General features: G+C 39.9%; 1 protein-coding gene across 4 annotated transcripts in view; it reads left to right on the top strand.

Annotated features, from left to right (window-relative positions):
• Positions 1–5,097: 5,097 nt before the first annotated feature.
• Positions 5,098–16,591, top strand: part of LOC120499956 (ras-related protein Rab-10-like) — a 30,902-nt gene continuing 19,408 nt past the window's right edge. The window contains exons 1-3 of one of the 4 annotated variants that reach the window (XM_039704251.1): positions 5,098–5,356; positions 11,435–11,495; positions 13,276–13,414. In XM_039704251.1, the coding sequence (XP_039560185.1) occupies positions 5,197–5,356; positions 11,435–11,495; positions 13,276–13,414 (360 nt within the window). In that variant the 5' untranslated portion in view covers positions 5,098–5,196. The remainder of the gene's footprint in view (positions 5,357–11,434; positions 11,496–13,275; positions 13,415–16,591) is intronic. The other 3 variants (XM_039704249.1, XM_039704248.1, XM_039704250.1) reach the window with 3 other exon arrangements.

Genomic DNA, 16,591 nt, shown 5'->3' with positions numbered 1-16,591 from the left:
GGGCCACATGTGTGGCTTCTGTAAGAAGCCGCTAAAAGCTTCTCCCATATCCAACAATATATATCAATGCCAGCTTGTTCCAAAATGGACCCGCAGCTTACAAAGGCTGAGTCCATCAGCAATGGTGGTAGCACACCTGGGACAACAGCATTAGTCAGAGAACCACAGAATAGTTTGGGTTTGGGTTGGAAGGGGCCTTGAGGATCTTCTCATTCCAAGCCCTGCCCTGGCAGGGTTGCCATTCATTAGACCAGGATGCTCCTGGCAATAATCCAACCTGGCCCTGAACATTTTCAGACATGGGACATCCACAACTTCTCTGGACAGCCTATTTCAATGCTTCATTATTCTCTTTTTCTTCCTAACATCTAAACTAAGCCAGACTTCTATCAGTTTAAAACCACTGCCCCTTGTCCTGTCACTATCTGCCCATATAAAAAGTCCCTGTCTCTCCTTTTTATAAAGCTTTTTGAGGTACCAGACAGTCTACATGAAGCCTTCTTTTCTCCAGGCTGAACAACTACAGTTCTTCCATGTTTGTCCAGGCCGAGAAGGCAGGGGGATGGAGGGAGCCCTTGGGCCACCGCAGCCAGAGAGAGGACTAAGAATTTGTGAGAGCAACAACACTGAGGACACCAAGGTCAGTGCAGAAGTAGGGGGAGATGGTGCTCCACGCACCAGAGATTCCCCTGCAGCCCGTGGTGCAGATCATGGTGAGGCAGCTGTGTCCCTGCAGCCCATGGCAATCCATAGCGGAGCAGAAATCCACCTAGAGCCTGTGGAGTAACCCATGCTGGAGCAGGTGGATGCCTGAAGGAGGCCATGACCCTGTGGGAAGCCTCCACTGGAACAAGCTTCTGGCAGGACTTGTGACCCTACTTCTTTCTCTGTAATGTATCAGAATCCTTCTTACTTGTCTTTGTAACTAAAATATTTCTCTTAGCCCCAATTACCTCTCCTCTGATTACAGAAATCCTCACATCTTTCATTTATTCTCCCTGCTACTCTTGAATCAGCTGAAATTGCCTGTTACTGTGACCACTGCACTGCCTCTTTCAAATATATTGAGAAACGTGGCTTTGAATCCAGAGATATCAAGGGATACACGAACTGAGGATAATAAGCCAAGGCAGAATGTAGCGATGACTTCTGCCATTGAATAAAATAAAATTAAAACCTACTACAAATCCCAAGTGGATCGTGAGCTGCTACAAACAATGGGTAACTCATTGCAATAACTTTTCAGCAGTTTTTATCAGTAACCACACATTTGAGTCATTCTGATGTGTAGAGAGAGAAGTCCTATTCTCTGATGAAATCTTAAAAATTAGATATTGGTTTGACAGAGATCCTGTCTCTTAAATAACTAAAATACTTTACAGTTAGCCCAGAAATTTCATTTCAGGATTAGTGAACCCTGTTTTGCCTATCAGGAGTAATTTGCCTCAATTTTGTCCACTCAGAAGTGGTTTTATCTTAACAGAAATGAAAGCAAAAAGTTCCACTTTGGTCACTTAAGAGAATCTATTCAGTGAGTAATCTTCACATGAGCAGTGACTTAGTACTGAGCATTTTAAATCCAAATTAAGCCTCGCTCTTTCTTCTCATTATAATTTTTAGCTTATATCTCCAGCTCAGGAAAACTTTCATGAATATGCTACTAATATTTGTAATTGCATTAGTATTCTAATATTCAATCAAAATAATTTCAGATGGAATACATTGAACCACTTTGCAATATTTTGTAAGCTTTACTTCATTAAGGAGGAAGCTTCATTTATTAAGGAGGCTGTGGCATCTGTAACAATACTATAATGTTTCAAAAGAAGGTTTCTTCATCTTTGGTTCATATTCATGTTCTTCTCCTTAACTTTTTTTTTTTTAATGATGATTGTTAGCAGGTATGTACAAAGCAGGGTTAGTGACAAGATTATGCTGCATGGTTTGCATTAAATATTTTGCTGAAGAATCTCTCTGGTTCCTTCCTGCATTCAGAGCACTTTACAGTACTTTCTGTAACTGCAGTGAGGAGTTGGCCCACTTTTGTGGGGGTTTTGATCTAAGAAAAATCAGCTGCTTTATCAACTTATCAGGAGAGTTTGCGGCCATATGCTACACTAGTGAAAATTAGGAGGTGTGAGCAGTTTGAAAATTTAAAATTATGTCATTATCTGCTTTGCCCAAAATATTCTGTACTCAGAGTAAATTAAGCAGTTATTTCTAAACAGAATGTTTCAGGTAAGAAAGCAAAAATGTAAAAATCATATTTATGAGACCAACTGGAACAATTTATAAATATTGAAGCAAAATGAATTGGATGTTTTCATAATCTAACATTTTATAAAATGATATTATAATAAATCTAGTAATATTTATGTATGAAAATTCAAAGATCTCCCACTAAAACCCCTTTTAAAATTATGTCTTTATTACTAGTATTATAAATCATGTTTTTGGATGGAGTGAAGAAATGTAAGCAAACAATCAAAAAAGCCGAATGAGAAGAAAATACATTATTTTCCAAAGATATCTCAATAAACACGATGAAAACTTCATTTTGTGCTTTGCACTGGTTATTTTGTAGCCACAGTCATTATTTTCAAGTCATTAGCTCCATTAAACTAACATTGCTTATGAGTAGCCCTGTAAGTACAGTAATATCATATATACAAAATTCTGGAGGTTTTTTCTAAAGCACGAAACATGTATTTTCAAAAAAATAAATTTCATTCATTGAATGGTAGTTTTTCAAGGAGCTAAGTTTTAAATGGTTTTAGTCGGTGGTAAGAGATGGAAAGACTGTCCCCTTGTGGATAGGAATATGAGGAAAAGTGATACTGTAACTCACTGAGAGCAGCAGTAACCCCGGGTATTTGGAGTCTCATTAGGAATTTGGCTAGAATCCTGCCTTGCGCATCGCTCATAAATCAACACTTGAATGTACAAAATGCGATGGAGAGCCTTTTTATTGAAATTGGTTGGCCTGACAGACAGCAGAGGGTGAAGACTGAGCTAAAGTAGCATCCTTGTTAACACCATCAGTCCAGCTAACAGGTAAATCTAACTCCTGCAGGCAGCTGCAGCATTGCCTGCATTTGAAGAAAGCTATTTCAAGAAGGACAACCTCAGAGCAGACAACTGAGAAGGCTCCACAACAAAGACAAAGTCTTAAGATGTATCTGTGTGTGCTGCCCACTTGCATGCATCTGTCCAACACCTGCTACAGCACCCATCACAGGACACAGCACCACTGTCCTCGCTCCAGCAGCCTCACGGACAGAGGGACCAGAGCAGGACAGACACACAGCTACCTGCAGGCACTCGTCCGTGCCTGCTGATGCTGCATTATCTGTGCTGGACTTCCCTCATACATGTCATCTCCTCTGACCCATGAGAAATAGCAGAAGATGCCAGCACCCCATCTTCCCTCAGATTCGGGATAAACAGTGGTAACTTCAAATTTCTGCATGGGGAAGCAGAACTTCATGGGGCTGCTGAGATAGCAGGGGATCTTTCTCATAGGAAGTGTTCCGGTTTATGAAATCCAGTCCTTCCCTACTGCAGGCAGTTATAGTCCCCCTAACACGTTCTTCTTGTTTTGCCTTTATGAAGAATTTTCTCCCAATTACATCAACTGCAAGAATTTTCTGAAATATCATTAGAACCCTCACAAGTTTTGGTTTAGCCATATTCATGGTCAGTGTACATCTAGATATTCGCTATATTATTCTTTATTGTGTGCAGCTTGTTTTGCCTCCTCTTAGTTGACTCCCTGGGAAAGAGTAATCATATTCCCTCCTAGCCTTTATTTTGTTGAACTAAGCAAGTCACATGCCTGCTGCTCTATTGTACAAGTCAGGCTCCCAAAACACCTTCATAATGTGATGTGTCACCTGAAAGCGTCCTGTGGGCTCAACTTTTTCCACCAACAGTTGTTCAAGAAGGTATTCAGACTCATCAATGCACAACTTTACTCTGTACCTAATGGAAACAGTTTAACTGATGCCTTCTTTTCTAGCACTGGGTTTTTTACACAGTCACATCTCAGAGATCACTCCTAAAAAGCTCACCAAACTCAGTAGCTGATTTCATCTGTTGTTTTGTACTCCTTATTTCTCAGCTTGTTACAGAAATTCTCATTTTTCCAGCAATGAAGGAAATTTCACTGACTGAGAAACAGGTTGATGACATCCTTTGGAGATTTTCTACCACAAAGTCCTAAAGGTCACTAAGTCCAATACTGGCGAGCTGAGGTGCAGAATTGGTGTGAGAGGTGAAGGGGACATAAGCCTGAAATAATACCTGTCCTTTGTTAAGAGGACATTTGTGGAGTCAGCATCCCGGGAGGTACTTAAGAGGCATCTGGATCTGGTGCTGGTGATGCAGTTTAGTGGTTTAGGGGTTACAGTGGCAGTGGTGGGTTGATGATAGGACTGGATGATCCCAAAGGGCTCTTCCAGCCTTGATGGTCCTGATTCTGTAATTCTGAATCATGCTAGGTGGGGCTCACTGAGTCATAAATGGTCCTCCACAGAAAGCAAATGTGTCACATCTACAGCTCTGATACATAAACTCATCAAGTTGTTGCTTGAAGGGTTGAAGGTGACTTCCCATGGGAAGTCATTGCAGGCCTAAATAGACACAAATATTTGCAAAGGTACATTAGTACTTTTCATTCAAATATATCCTGTTCCTATATTTATGACACTGGATGAGTTCCATGCTGGTGCTGGCAAATGGCCATGGCCTTATAATCTGGATAATGTGGGATTCTGGTAAAAAAACCATCCAGACACACATGCAGCAAACCCACACTGTTACAGTTTTTTTGGTTTGGGGTTTTTTTTGTGTGTGTGTTGCAGGTCACTTTGACTGTCATATTAAAAGTGAAAAAGGGGAAAGTCTTAAAACCTGTTTCCTCTGCCTCTGACTTAACGCTAGGAAGCAACGTGAAACCAGACTGTTTATTTCTGTACTTCACGGGGAAGCGTCACGGGGGTTGTGAAAGTTCCTCGCTTCCTCCCCGGTGATGAAATTTCTTTCAAAAAAAAAAAAAAATAAAAAAAAGAAGAAGAAGTGTATCTTTGCATAATTTCATCACGCCGGCTCGGGGCAGCGGCTGGCGCTGAGGAGGCTCCGGGCCCGCTCCCGCCCCGCCCCGGCGCGGCCCGGCCCGGCCGGCACTCGGCGCCCGCCATGGCGGGGCTGGGGCCGGCCGCGGAGCCGCGGCCGCTGCTGGTCAAAATCGTCATGGCCGGAGAGTCCTGCGTGGGGAAGACGTCCATCGTGCGCAGGTACACGGAGCCCGACTCGCCTGCCGCCGGCTCTCCCGCCACTTCGTACATGGCCACGATCGGTGAGTGCCCGCCGGCTCCCGTGCGCCTCCGCCCGCCTCGCTGCCGCCCCTCGCCCTCCCTCCCCGGTGCCCGCGGCTCGCCCACGGCCAGACCGGCGCTGTCAGCGCGGCCCGGCCGGGCTGGGAGGTGTCAAACCTGCGCTGAGCTGTGCGGGTGTGCAGCCTCGTCCAGCAGCTTAAACCTTTGCCGGGGTGTCAGGACATGTGTCACACTGGCTCCAGAGCCATTGCTAAGTGCTGGCTTGTTACACTCTCCTTGCTGCTCGTCTGGGCATTGGGAACCTGCTCCTGGTGTAAACTTGTGAAGACTTGCTTCTCACAGTTTCTCATTGCCCACTGAGGCCCTGCTGCTGTACATCGGTGCAGGTGCAGAGAAAATAATACAGAGCTCTAGATCAGCTAGGTTGGAAATGACCTCTGAGATCATCGAGTCCAACCTGTGCCCGAGCACTGCCATGTCAAACAGAGCATTCACTGAGTGCCTTGTCCGCTCTGAAACACCTCCAGGGATACTCCTCCACCTCCCTGGGCAGCCCATGCCAATGTCTAATCACACTTTCTGGGAAGATATTCTTTCTAATGTCCAACCTAAACCTTCCCTGGCACAGCTTGAGGCTAATTTCTCTTGTCCTGTCACTTGTGGCCTGAGAGAGGCTGATCTCCACCTGGCTGCAGCTTCCCTTCAGGTACCAACCTCAGAGAGCTGTCAGATGTCAGTAAAAAGGGCCCAGTTAATCAATATTTCAGGCTAGAAAGGGCTTTAGCTTTGTGTTTATAAATTTAATAGTATAAGGATATCTTCTACTATAGTTAGAAGTGTGCACAATGATTAAAGCAGAGCTGTTGCTATGATGGAAATCATTAACCCTGCCAGCCCATGTCAGTTCTGCGCTGGTACCACACACTGCAGCTGGCGGGTGACAGGGAGCTCCCCACTGCCTTGGCACTCCCAGGCTCACAGTGCCATGGGAAAGGGCAGCATGACTGTCCACATGCTGAAAACCTTGTCTCCAGAGTGAAAATGTGTTATGCAAGTACAGGGGTTTGATTTGCTGTGGACATTTTCCCAAGTCCACATTGGGAAATTTTAATTTTTAAGAGTTTGTGTGTAGGAATATTTTTTCTTTGAGTTAATTTGATTTGATTTTGAAGAGAAAACTAAATTATGCCAGGAAATTGTGTATTCCTGCATTTGGAATGTGCATGGTTCATTTACACATCTTTCAATCTGGGAGGAGTTGGCATAGTGGAATTAAGTACCAGACAGTAGCTGTGGCAGTAGTTGGTCCAGGGAATACTTAATGTACCTGAGATGACTTGAGCTGCTTACATAAGAATGGCTGAACTTTGACCACTTTTTATTTTCTTGCCCTTTCTTACAAAGCAGTTTCTGAAACCAGCACAGACAAAGAGGGAAGAAAACAACAGTAAAGTTAGGAAATTGATCCTAACAATAGGCAACTTGTTACAAGGCTTAGCAAGAAAGAATGGCTATAAAAATAAATAACAGCTTTGTTATAATTTGATGTAGTTTACATGGAGATTCCTGACCATGAGGTTATTATTTTGAGACATAATTTCTTTTACTCCTGCTTCAGTCCACTGCAGACTCAAAAGACTTTTATATGCTATTAAGGATATATTTCCCAATTTGTGACTTGAGCTATTTCAAGGAATAATGAAGATAATAGTTTTTGTGACAGTTTATGGACTAAGGTTAATCTCTTTAGTTTCATTAGTGACATGTATTATTGAGATATTTAAAAACTTTATTTTTTTAAAAAAGCTTATCTGAAATATAAATCAGTACATGGTATGCAAACATGGTATTTGTTACCTGAATGTGTTTTTAAAAGTTATTTCTGAAATACTGTGTTTGATTTAATTCAGTTTTACCATGTGTTTTAGAGCTTGGACTTTGAAAACAAATGGGATTATGAGTGGTGTCTTCCAAAAGACTAATGTTGGCAGTGGAAAATTGCTTCTTCATGGAGACAGCTGCAATGGAGAGCATGCCCTAGAGATTGTGTCTCCTAGTGATGTAAAGGAAGAAGACACATAGCGTTTTCTCAGTTTGTGATGGCTCCTTCCTCACTGCTGATACCATTGGAACAAATAACTTTTTGTCTGGATGCCTGTTTCATACAAGCTCAGTCAAATGATCCCTTTCTGTTGTACAGCCTATTAAATGCTCATCTGCTGTCAGGTGATTTTTCACTTTACCTGTCCAATTGAAATGGTGATTTGAGTAGAAGGAGCATTATCCTGATTGTGCAGTCTTGCAGCTTTCTGAATTCCCTGCAAAATCATATGCCATCACCTTCCTTGGTGGCAGAGGGTCACAGGCATACCAGTTAAAAGGTTGTTGAAAGTCTCATTTCTATGTCATCATGAATCACAGATTTGTGTTACTAGGAGAGATCCTAGTGTTATTGCAGGGGGAAAAAACAGACAAGCATTTTGTAGTAGGCTCTGGTAGTAGTTTTCTAAAATTATGTATTCTATAAGAAAATGCAAAAAATACATCCACAGTAAATTTTCATTGAAAGCTTTTAATGCAGCACTTAAATACTCAAGGCTGGGTGCCCTTTCTCCTCTTCAATTACATAGTTTAGATAAATTATCAGCAGTTATAGTTTTCTAATTAAACTTTTACACATCATAAGGTGGATGCATTGTATTATGAATGGATTATAAAGAATAAATGTTTTTGTTTAAACAATGGTATTGTGTATGAAGTCACAGAGGTTTATGAACAGAAGAACCTCCTTGTATATCAGTGAACAGAATTGTGATCTCACAGGCTGTGGGGTTATTTTGCTGTATTGTAGTCGCTGTGGTCCTTCAGCACATGTGTTTTCTGTGAGAAACATTTCTGCAGAGCTGTGAGTCCCCCCAAACCTGATATAATTGAAAGTGGTACAACTTCAACATTAGGACTAAAAAGTTTATGTAGATTTCTTGATATTTACTTTAGAAGGGAATAAAGTAATCAACAAAATGAACCATGTTGAAGGTAAATGTGTCCTGTGTTAAGAACACTGGTAGCAATCCACATCTTAAATTATTTTTTTTAACAAAACTGGATGTTTTTGTCACTCTTGTTTTCCTAGCAAACCATCTTATCCCATGAGTTGCTTTTCTCAAACCAGGAATTTTCACTACTTGTGACTGCTCAGACATCTCTCTGCTTCAGACATTGCTTGACATGTTCAGAAAAGAATCTGATACAAATAATGCACCAGCAACTAGGAGGGGTTTTTGTGACTGCTCAGACATCTCTCTGCTTCAGACATTGCTTGACATGTTCAGAAAAGAATCTGATACAAGTTGCACCAGCAACTAGGAGGGGTTAAGTATGGGTTAGGAGTAACAGTGGAAACTCAACCCACCACGTCTCACTGGGCACTTGCCCAGTTTGGGCACAGCAGCTGCTAGGAACTGCTTCCCTGTTCCTGGAGTTGAAGATGCTGTATGACAGGCAGTGGGCTGGGTAGAACCTGCACAGGGGCATTCACCACCCTCTGTCCATGCTTTCAGTCCTGCTAAGCTACTCAAATTTGCATTTTCTTTGGATAGACATACATTTTTGAGCATTTTCTATCAGGAACCCAGCAGGTTTTTTTTGTGTGAAAAGTGTGTTGTGATTTTCCAGGCCAGCTGCAAAAGACCTCTTTGAAGAGGACTTCTGCAGATGGACAGAGGGAGGGAAGAGAGGGACATTTCACAGTTGATTTACCCTGTGGCTGACTATTTTTATGCTTTTTAGACTTAATTGTCTTTTAGGTGCCTCAGTCCAAATTACGGGCATTATTTACTCTTTGAAATAAAAAGAAAATAAATTCTCATAGCTCCAAAAGTTGGAAATAACAACCAGAATTAGAGCTTGCACCCAGCATCCCCCTTTTTGGTTTTTTTTTGACAGCCTAAAAGAAGTGAGTACATGCTGTTGCATTCCAATAACATTTATCTCAAGAGCTGTAATCAATGCTTGCTTTGTTATGTTGATCATGTTGTATACCAGGTAGGCCTTAAAAGCATCTGAAATCTGTGAGCTGTCTTTGGCATTGTGTATCTCATTTTTCTTTTCTGTCTTTCCAATTTGCTAAGTTTGCTGGAAATTTCATATAAAGACATGAACAATTCATGCATGCAGAACATATTGACTTCTGTTTTTCACTAACATTCATTGACCTTTTCGGTCAATAAATTTTGAAGTTGACTTAAGAAGTCAATATGCCTGATTTTAATTTAGATTAAGTTTTAGTCTGATTCAGCACTCTGCTTCCCTTTTTACAATTTTTTTTTTAAAAAGCTTATGGCAATTTATTATTAAAATATATGTCAACTAAGAACTTGTCCCTATAGTTCTGGGAATCCCTGTTGGAATAGAATTTTTTGCTGTGTTCCCAATGTACCATTTGTAAGTGACATTCCAGCCTCCCAGTGTATATCTGTCCCTCTCAACTGCTTCAACATCAATTGTAGAAAATTATACAGATAATTAAACAAAACCATGTGAATTTCAGGAGCAAATGTTTTCCATCATGTTGGAATCTCACCTTATGTGAGCAAATTTTACTTAAATCACATTTCCTTCTGACAATATTAATTCCATCAAGGAAGCTTTGTGTAATATTAATTACAGATACCAATTATATTATTTCATCTTTCCTTTTCATTGAAGCTTCAATGAAAATTCATCAAGTGAAGGACATGACTATCATAATAATTTTTAAAATCCACCTCAACTGCCTTACCACATACACACAAAAAATGGTAATAGCATTGAAAGTGCATGCAAGTGCATGCATGTGAGAGTGTACTTGTCAAAATTTTGTGCACAATACATCTGTCAGTGCAAAGGAGGGGAGCATTTCCTCTGCATTTTTGGTTTGCTGCCATGGGTGCTTTCCTTTGATAAAGTAATTTGGCTTGCACATTCTTACGGAAATACGGTTGTATGAACTTAAATTTTTTGTGATTTTTCAGTCTGTCTGGTTCCTTCAAATGACATTACTACTGGTGAAAAGACTCTGTCATTTTAAGCAGCTATAGTTTGATCTTATGGAATTTTGCCCATACAGTATGGTCAGCTGTCACAATGTTACCTTAACTTCATTTACTGTAATTGACAAAAAGAGCCTAATTGTTTTTCAGTAGGGGGAAAAAAGCAATCATGGAAATTATCAAATGGTATTTCAAACTTCAGCAATGAAGTAGTAGGGAAAACAACGCTCTGCAAAAATATGTCACTCTAAGATAGCTGATAGCTGGCAGATTCTAATTTTAGAACTGGAACTTCAACAGCTCATAAATCTAGGTATCTAACACATCTGGAGTACTAATTTGACGATTTAATAAAAGAAACACTATAAATCATAAGGAAGATATCTTTGAGGAAGGATCTATATTGTACATAGAGACAACATTCTGCATTGATTTTAAGTGTTAATGCTTGCTTTTAGCATTGGCTTTCTGGATCTGATTTAGGCTGTAGAGCCAGTCCTCTTCATTTTGAATTAAAATCCTGTGTATGTTTGTCTTTGCACTTAATGTGTACAGGCAAGTCCTATTTCTATTCATGTACACCTGGATATTTTTTTTAGGGTTTTGGAAGTAAGGACAGAAAAATTGTGTTGTTCGTGTGACAGCTGCTTTGTAAGCATTTTTACCTTCCCACTCATAGCTGCCATGCTCTTGAAAATCACCAGTGTATTTGCACAATGTACTGTTGTGGATAGGCCAAGAAACTGCTGTCACATCCCTTGCCAATCCATGGTGATACTTACTTGTAGTTTCAGAGTATCTTCACCTTTGCTTTCACCTGCCCTTTCTTTGCTTGGTATTGTCATTGCTTGGAATTGTATTTGTGCAATGTATTGGCACTGAGCAGTGAATAATTTCCTTTTAAAACTTCCATTTTGAATGTATGTGGTTGGCTAGTTATTCTTTCTATGGTATTGTTCCTTTTCACTTTCTGTTTGAAACTGTGTGATAACTAGAGCTGGGAAACAATCTTCAAAGGGAATGCATGTTATTATGAGAAATGTTACGGATTTTCCTTTTTTCTTCTAGGCATTGATTTTAAAGTAAAGCCAGTAATGTTTAATGATACAAGAGTGAAACTTCAAATTTGGTAAGTTTTAATTAGTATCACAAAAGAAGGCCAACTAAATTGCATTATGACATGAAAAATCTCATCTACTTTAAATTGTGTGTCTTCATAATGTGCAGGTGCTCCTACTAGATAATTTTAAAATTTGAATTTAGCAAGGGAGAATATATATTTTTTGCAATAACTAATGGAAGTTAAAAAGAGGGTTGTCACCGGGTTGTGTTAGCAATAAAACTTGCAGCTTACAAACAAGTGCAGATCTATGATCCGTATGAAGTGTATTTAATTGTATAGGAGCATTGAAGAGAGTGACAAAGCAAGAAGATGTTACATTTCATTACCCATCAAATGTGTGTTCAAAAGGGTCACCAAAAGAAATTACTTTTGATAAGATGAATCTTTGGGAACATACACTATTTTTGGTTTTGAAATTTTTCTAAAGGTTATGAAGGAAGTCAGGTTCAACAAGCAGGACTTTGGCCTGCTCTGCTGTCTATGGCCAATGACTGTGTTGTTGTCCAGGTTTGTCTTCCAGAATAATATTTTTCATTATTTTACTGGGCACTGAAGTGAGACTGACAGGCCTGTGGTTTCCAGGGTCTTGCCCTTCTTGAAAACTGTGACAGCTTTACCCAGCTTCCAGTCAGCTGGGACCTTTCCAGACGCCCAAGACTGCTTAAAAACCAAGAGAGGCTTTGTGATTACATCAGCCAGCTTTTTGAGAATTCTCAGATGAATTCCATCAAGCCTCATGGATTTGTAGGGATCCAGCTGGAGAAGCAGATCCCACACAATTTCAGGGTCGACTAGGAGTTCATCATTCACACAGTCATGGTCCTCCAGCTCAGGGTGCTGAGACCCCCTTGGTCTGTCATCTGTGTTGTAAGACAAAGAATGCATTAAACACCTCTGCTTGTCCATGTCCCTCTAGGTGAGGTGACCTTCCTCATCCTGTAAAGAGCTGATGTTATTTCTACACTACCTTTTGCCATTCATATATTTGAAAAAACTTTTTATTGTCTCCTTTGTTTCTGTCAGCTTCAACTCCAGTGTAGCTTTGACCACACAGATTTTCTCCCTACAGTGGCCAAAAGAATCTCTATAGTCTTTCCGTGTCATCTGACTTCTCTTCCAGATTCATTTTATTTCCTATCAGGTTTCACTCATGCCAGTGATGTCATGTCTCTGGGACTGGGACCAAGCTTGGAGCTTGTCTCATTTGTTCCTCTTGCTTGGTGTAGTAGTGTAGAAACATTTCAGGTATGGTACTTTGTAGCCAGCATCTCCTGAAGCAGATTGAGGGATCCCATTTGTGTTTGTTTCCTCAAGTTTTGGCATTACATGTAAGAACCACCGTGTCCTTATATTTTATGGCTTTTTCCCAAAACCTGTCTTCCATCTAAACCAGGTTGTTGTTTGTATCACAGTTTACAAAGGGATTGTCAAAATATGGGGATGTCATCTGACATCTGATTTTTAATCACCTGAATTATTAATATAAAGAAGGAATGGTGGGCTTGACCTTACTCTCAGGTTTCAGCCACTGTCTTGGCTTCCCTAGTAGGGCTGTATATTCAGAATAAATTTCCAGTGTATTTCTTTTATTGCTATATCTGGCACCCAGATTTTCTGTCACCTGTGTTTTTTCTTGTTCCTTTGTGTTAGAATACATGATTTAAAATTTGGACAATACTCCTTAAAGTAAAGTAATTTTTCTTGAGGACTCTGCAGTTTGTTAATCTCTTTTTTGTTTGTTTGTTTGTTTGTTTGTATGTGTGTGATTTGTTACAATTTCCTTCAGGGATACTGCTGGCCAGGAACGGTTCCATACACTTAGTACCAGCTATTTCCGTGGTGCACAAGGCTTTGTTCTCGTATATGATATCACAAATCTGAAGAGTTTTCAAAGTATAACAATCTGGATAAATGACATATATGAGGTAAATATATCTGTCAGCATTAGATCACTAAATGAAGGTAATTAATGTGTCATTTTAAATGATTGCATGAGAGGTATTCTTGTTCCTATATGTTTCTAACCAGAATTTCTTCAATTTAACTCAGCACACAGTATGATAGTAGAATTACTGTCAGCTGAAACTGAAACATGGTTTATATTTAGGCAAGAATGTTCATGGAGGGATGTTTTCTGAAGTACTTCTAAAATATAGCTTGCAATCCCTCTTTGTGTATGCTGCGTTACGGTGCTCTTGTCACTGTTGTGGCTATGCATAGATCAGTCTGCATGAGCTCATCCTGGGATTTTAATTAGATTCCATATCAAAATTCCATATCACAGCCAGCGATTTCCCTTTCCTAATTTCATTACTTCAGTGTAGTTACCTCATCCCAAGATCAAAGGAATTAAATATCCTCTTTGTCCTTGCTGCATATTCCTGGAGGAGGATGGTTTCAAGAGGGAGGAAGTGGGGTGGGAGGCTGTTTGGTTAGCTCAGCTGCTCGTGGTGCTGCAGCCAGAAATACGTGCTTTCATGTGACATAGGAAGTGATTCAACAGCACATGGCTGCCAGACAGGGTATGTGTTCCCACTGGAGCTTGTCAGAGCCCTCTGTGCTTCACCCTGACTTTCTAATGTGGTAGAAAAACTAACACAGCAAAAGAAGTTCAGTGGTTTTTCTGCTCTATTAGTGAGTTTGGGAGACTCATAGAAAGGTCTGACACTTACTGGAGCTGCAGTAAGGTAAACAGGTAGTAGAAGGAAGGCCAGAAGAAGAATGTCTGGAAACAATGTGAAGGGATGGAGGCGTGGGCAAGCCCTTAGACAGGAGATCATTGAGTTGACTCTAACCCTGTATTCCAAGTCTTTTTGGGTAGGTCTCTCTTGATGTGTTCTCTATTAGATAGAGGCAAGCTGATTTTAGACTAGAATAGTTCAGCTGTAAGGGACCTTCAATGATCATCTAGTCCAGCTGCCTGACCACTGAAGCACTGACCAAAAGTTAAATGATGTTTTTAAGAGCATTGTCCAGATGCCTCTTAATTTGGCTTGGGAAATTGACCATCTCCCTGGGAAGCCTGTTCCAATGTTTGACCTCCAGCTGAGTAAAGATGTCCACTCTGAATATTCCTGGCACAACTTTGAGCCATTCCCATGTGTCCTGTCTCTTGATACCTGGGAAAAAAAGATCAGTATAGTTCTCTCTACTTTCCCTCCTGAGGAGGCTGTAGGGAGCAGTGACATTTCCCTCAGCAGCAGCACAGCAGTTTGTAGTTAGTGTGCTTGTGGAAGTTAGTGTAAGAATACAAGCAAGGTAGTGCTCTCCATTGGTCAAAATCAAGTAAAGTTTTAGACAGGTTTTTAAATACTCTTGTGATTTGATGGGATGGATGGGAAAGGGGGATTTTCATCTTGGCAAAAGGGGCTTGAAATAAAACTGTCAAATGCATTATTTTCTCTATTCACAGCTTCCGTATACAGCTGAATTAATGAATTACACGTGATCATATATACAATAATATATATGTGGGATATCTTATACCCTTAGGAAAACATTACATGCACTTTATCTCATTTTTAAAAACATTAGTCTGGTAACCTAGTAAATCATTGTTTTTGACCTTACAGCCATCTTAAAAGTCTTAGTGGTAACAGAGCCTAACTTCAGTAAGGTGTTACAAAGGAGATTCCATGACGCAATATTCTTACTGGCTTGTCTGCACAAACTTTAAACTAACACATCTGTTTTCTTACTTTGTTAAGAAAAGCATGTGCCTTTTTGCTGTTGGCCAAAGAAAAGTCACAGCTAGATATGCCACTGGTTGTACAGTTTCATGGTTAACAAAGATTTAGCTCAGCAAACAGTATGATAGCAGTTTTACTGTTACCTGAAACTGAAAACGTAGATTATCTGCATATATCCGTTTCTGTCTATCTATCTATCTATCTAATCTATCTATCTATCTATCTATCTATCTATCTATCTCTCTGTATTTCAACATAAAATATTGTTCTGGCTTCACAGTGGCTCCAAAGGGGTCATATTGTCCTGTCATCTTCAATTAGCTCAACAGGGTGATTGATTCAGTGGGCTACAGTGCACAGCCATAAACATCAAGAAGGTATCAGAGCTGCATGGCTAGGGTGGAGGGAAGGATGAGACTAGCTCCTGTGGCCACCATACAGGTTTAGATCTGATTTAGTCAATCAGGAAATGACACCTGCACAAGCCTGCTCTCTGTTTGTGACATTTTAAAAGCTTTCGTCTAAATGTACATAAGATATTAATACTTAGACTGTTTAATCTTAACCCCTGAAGGTACTTCTGTTAGTTTAAAGTTTAAAAAATGGAAAAATACTCAATCTAAAACAATTTCTAGGAATGTAAATTGCATGATTGATTGTACCAATCTCAAAACTAGCAATTAGTGTTGTAATAGAGCTAGATAGTAATAAAAAATTTAATTTAGTCCTAGTGGGATATCAATTTCTGAAGTGTCTTGGTGAAAATATATGGGGCTATTCATTGCAAAAGAAATGTTTTTAAGCAATAACTGTTAAAAGACAGGGCATTTCATGAAAATTAATTACTTCCTGGAGGTCGGTGACATTCCTTGCACTTGCTTTGGTCTGTGAATGTAAACCAGTATTTAATTCCCTACAAATGCCCAAAATCAAAGTGACTGTTGCTGCAGCACCATTTAAAATATGCAAACATAGAAAAAAATAAATAAGTTTTTAAAAGGGAAACAGGGAGAATACAGACTTCACTAAATACCAGACTAATAGGTGTAAAGTTTGCACCTGAAGAGTCAAACAGGAATTTTGGAGGCAATTCAGTTATTACATTATTGCTCTCATGTTTTGGTTCTTTGCACATAAAGATTTTAAACAGCAAGTTTTTTAAAAATCTGTTCAGTGTGCTGAGCCATTTTTGCAACAGTTGAAAATAACAATCCAAGCAATTTAGTATTCTTAAAAACTCCCATTGATTTTATAAAAACTGGCCAGTCAGTGCAATTACAATCAGATTACCAGTAATGTTCTCATTATATTTCAGTTAGTTTAAGTGTGGAATACAGCAGCTTCACTATTAAAAATGAATTATTGTCCAAGGAGGTACAAGACACAAATATGCTTCCATATCTGTATTGCTGT

This window comes from Passer montanus, unplaced genomic scaffold, assembly GCF_014805655.1.
Source record: "Passer montanus isolate IOZ18808 unplaced genomic scaffold, ASM1480565v1 scaffold170, whole genome shotgun sequence".
NCBI classification, from domain to species: Eukaryota; Metazoa; Chordata; class Aves; order Passeriformes; family Passeridae; genus Passer; species Passer montanus.
The sequence above is the reverse complement of the archived record's forward strand: the minus strand, read 5'-3'. Positions and strand labels throughout refer to the sequence as shown.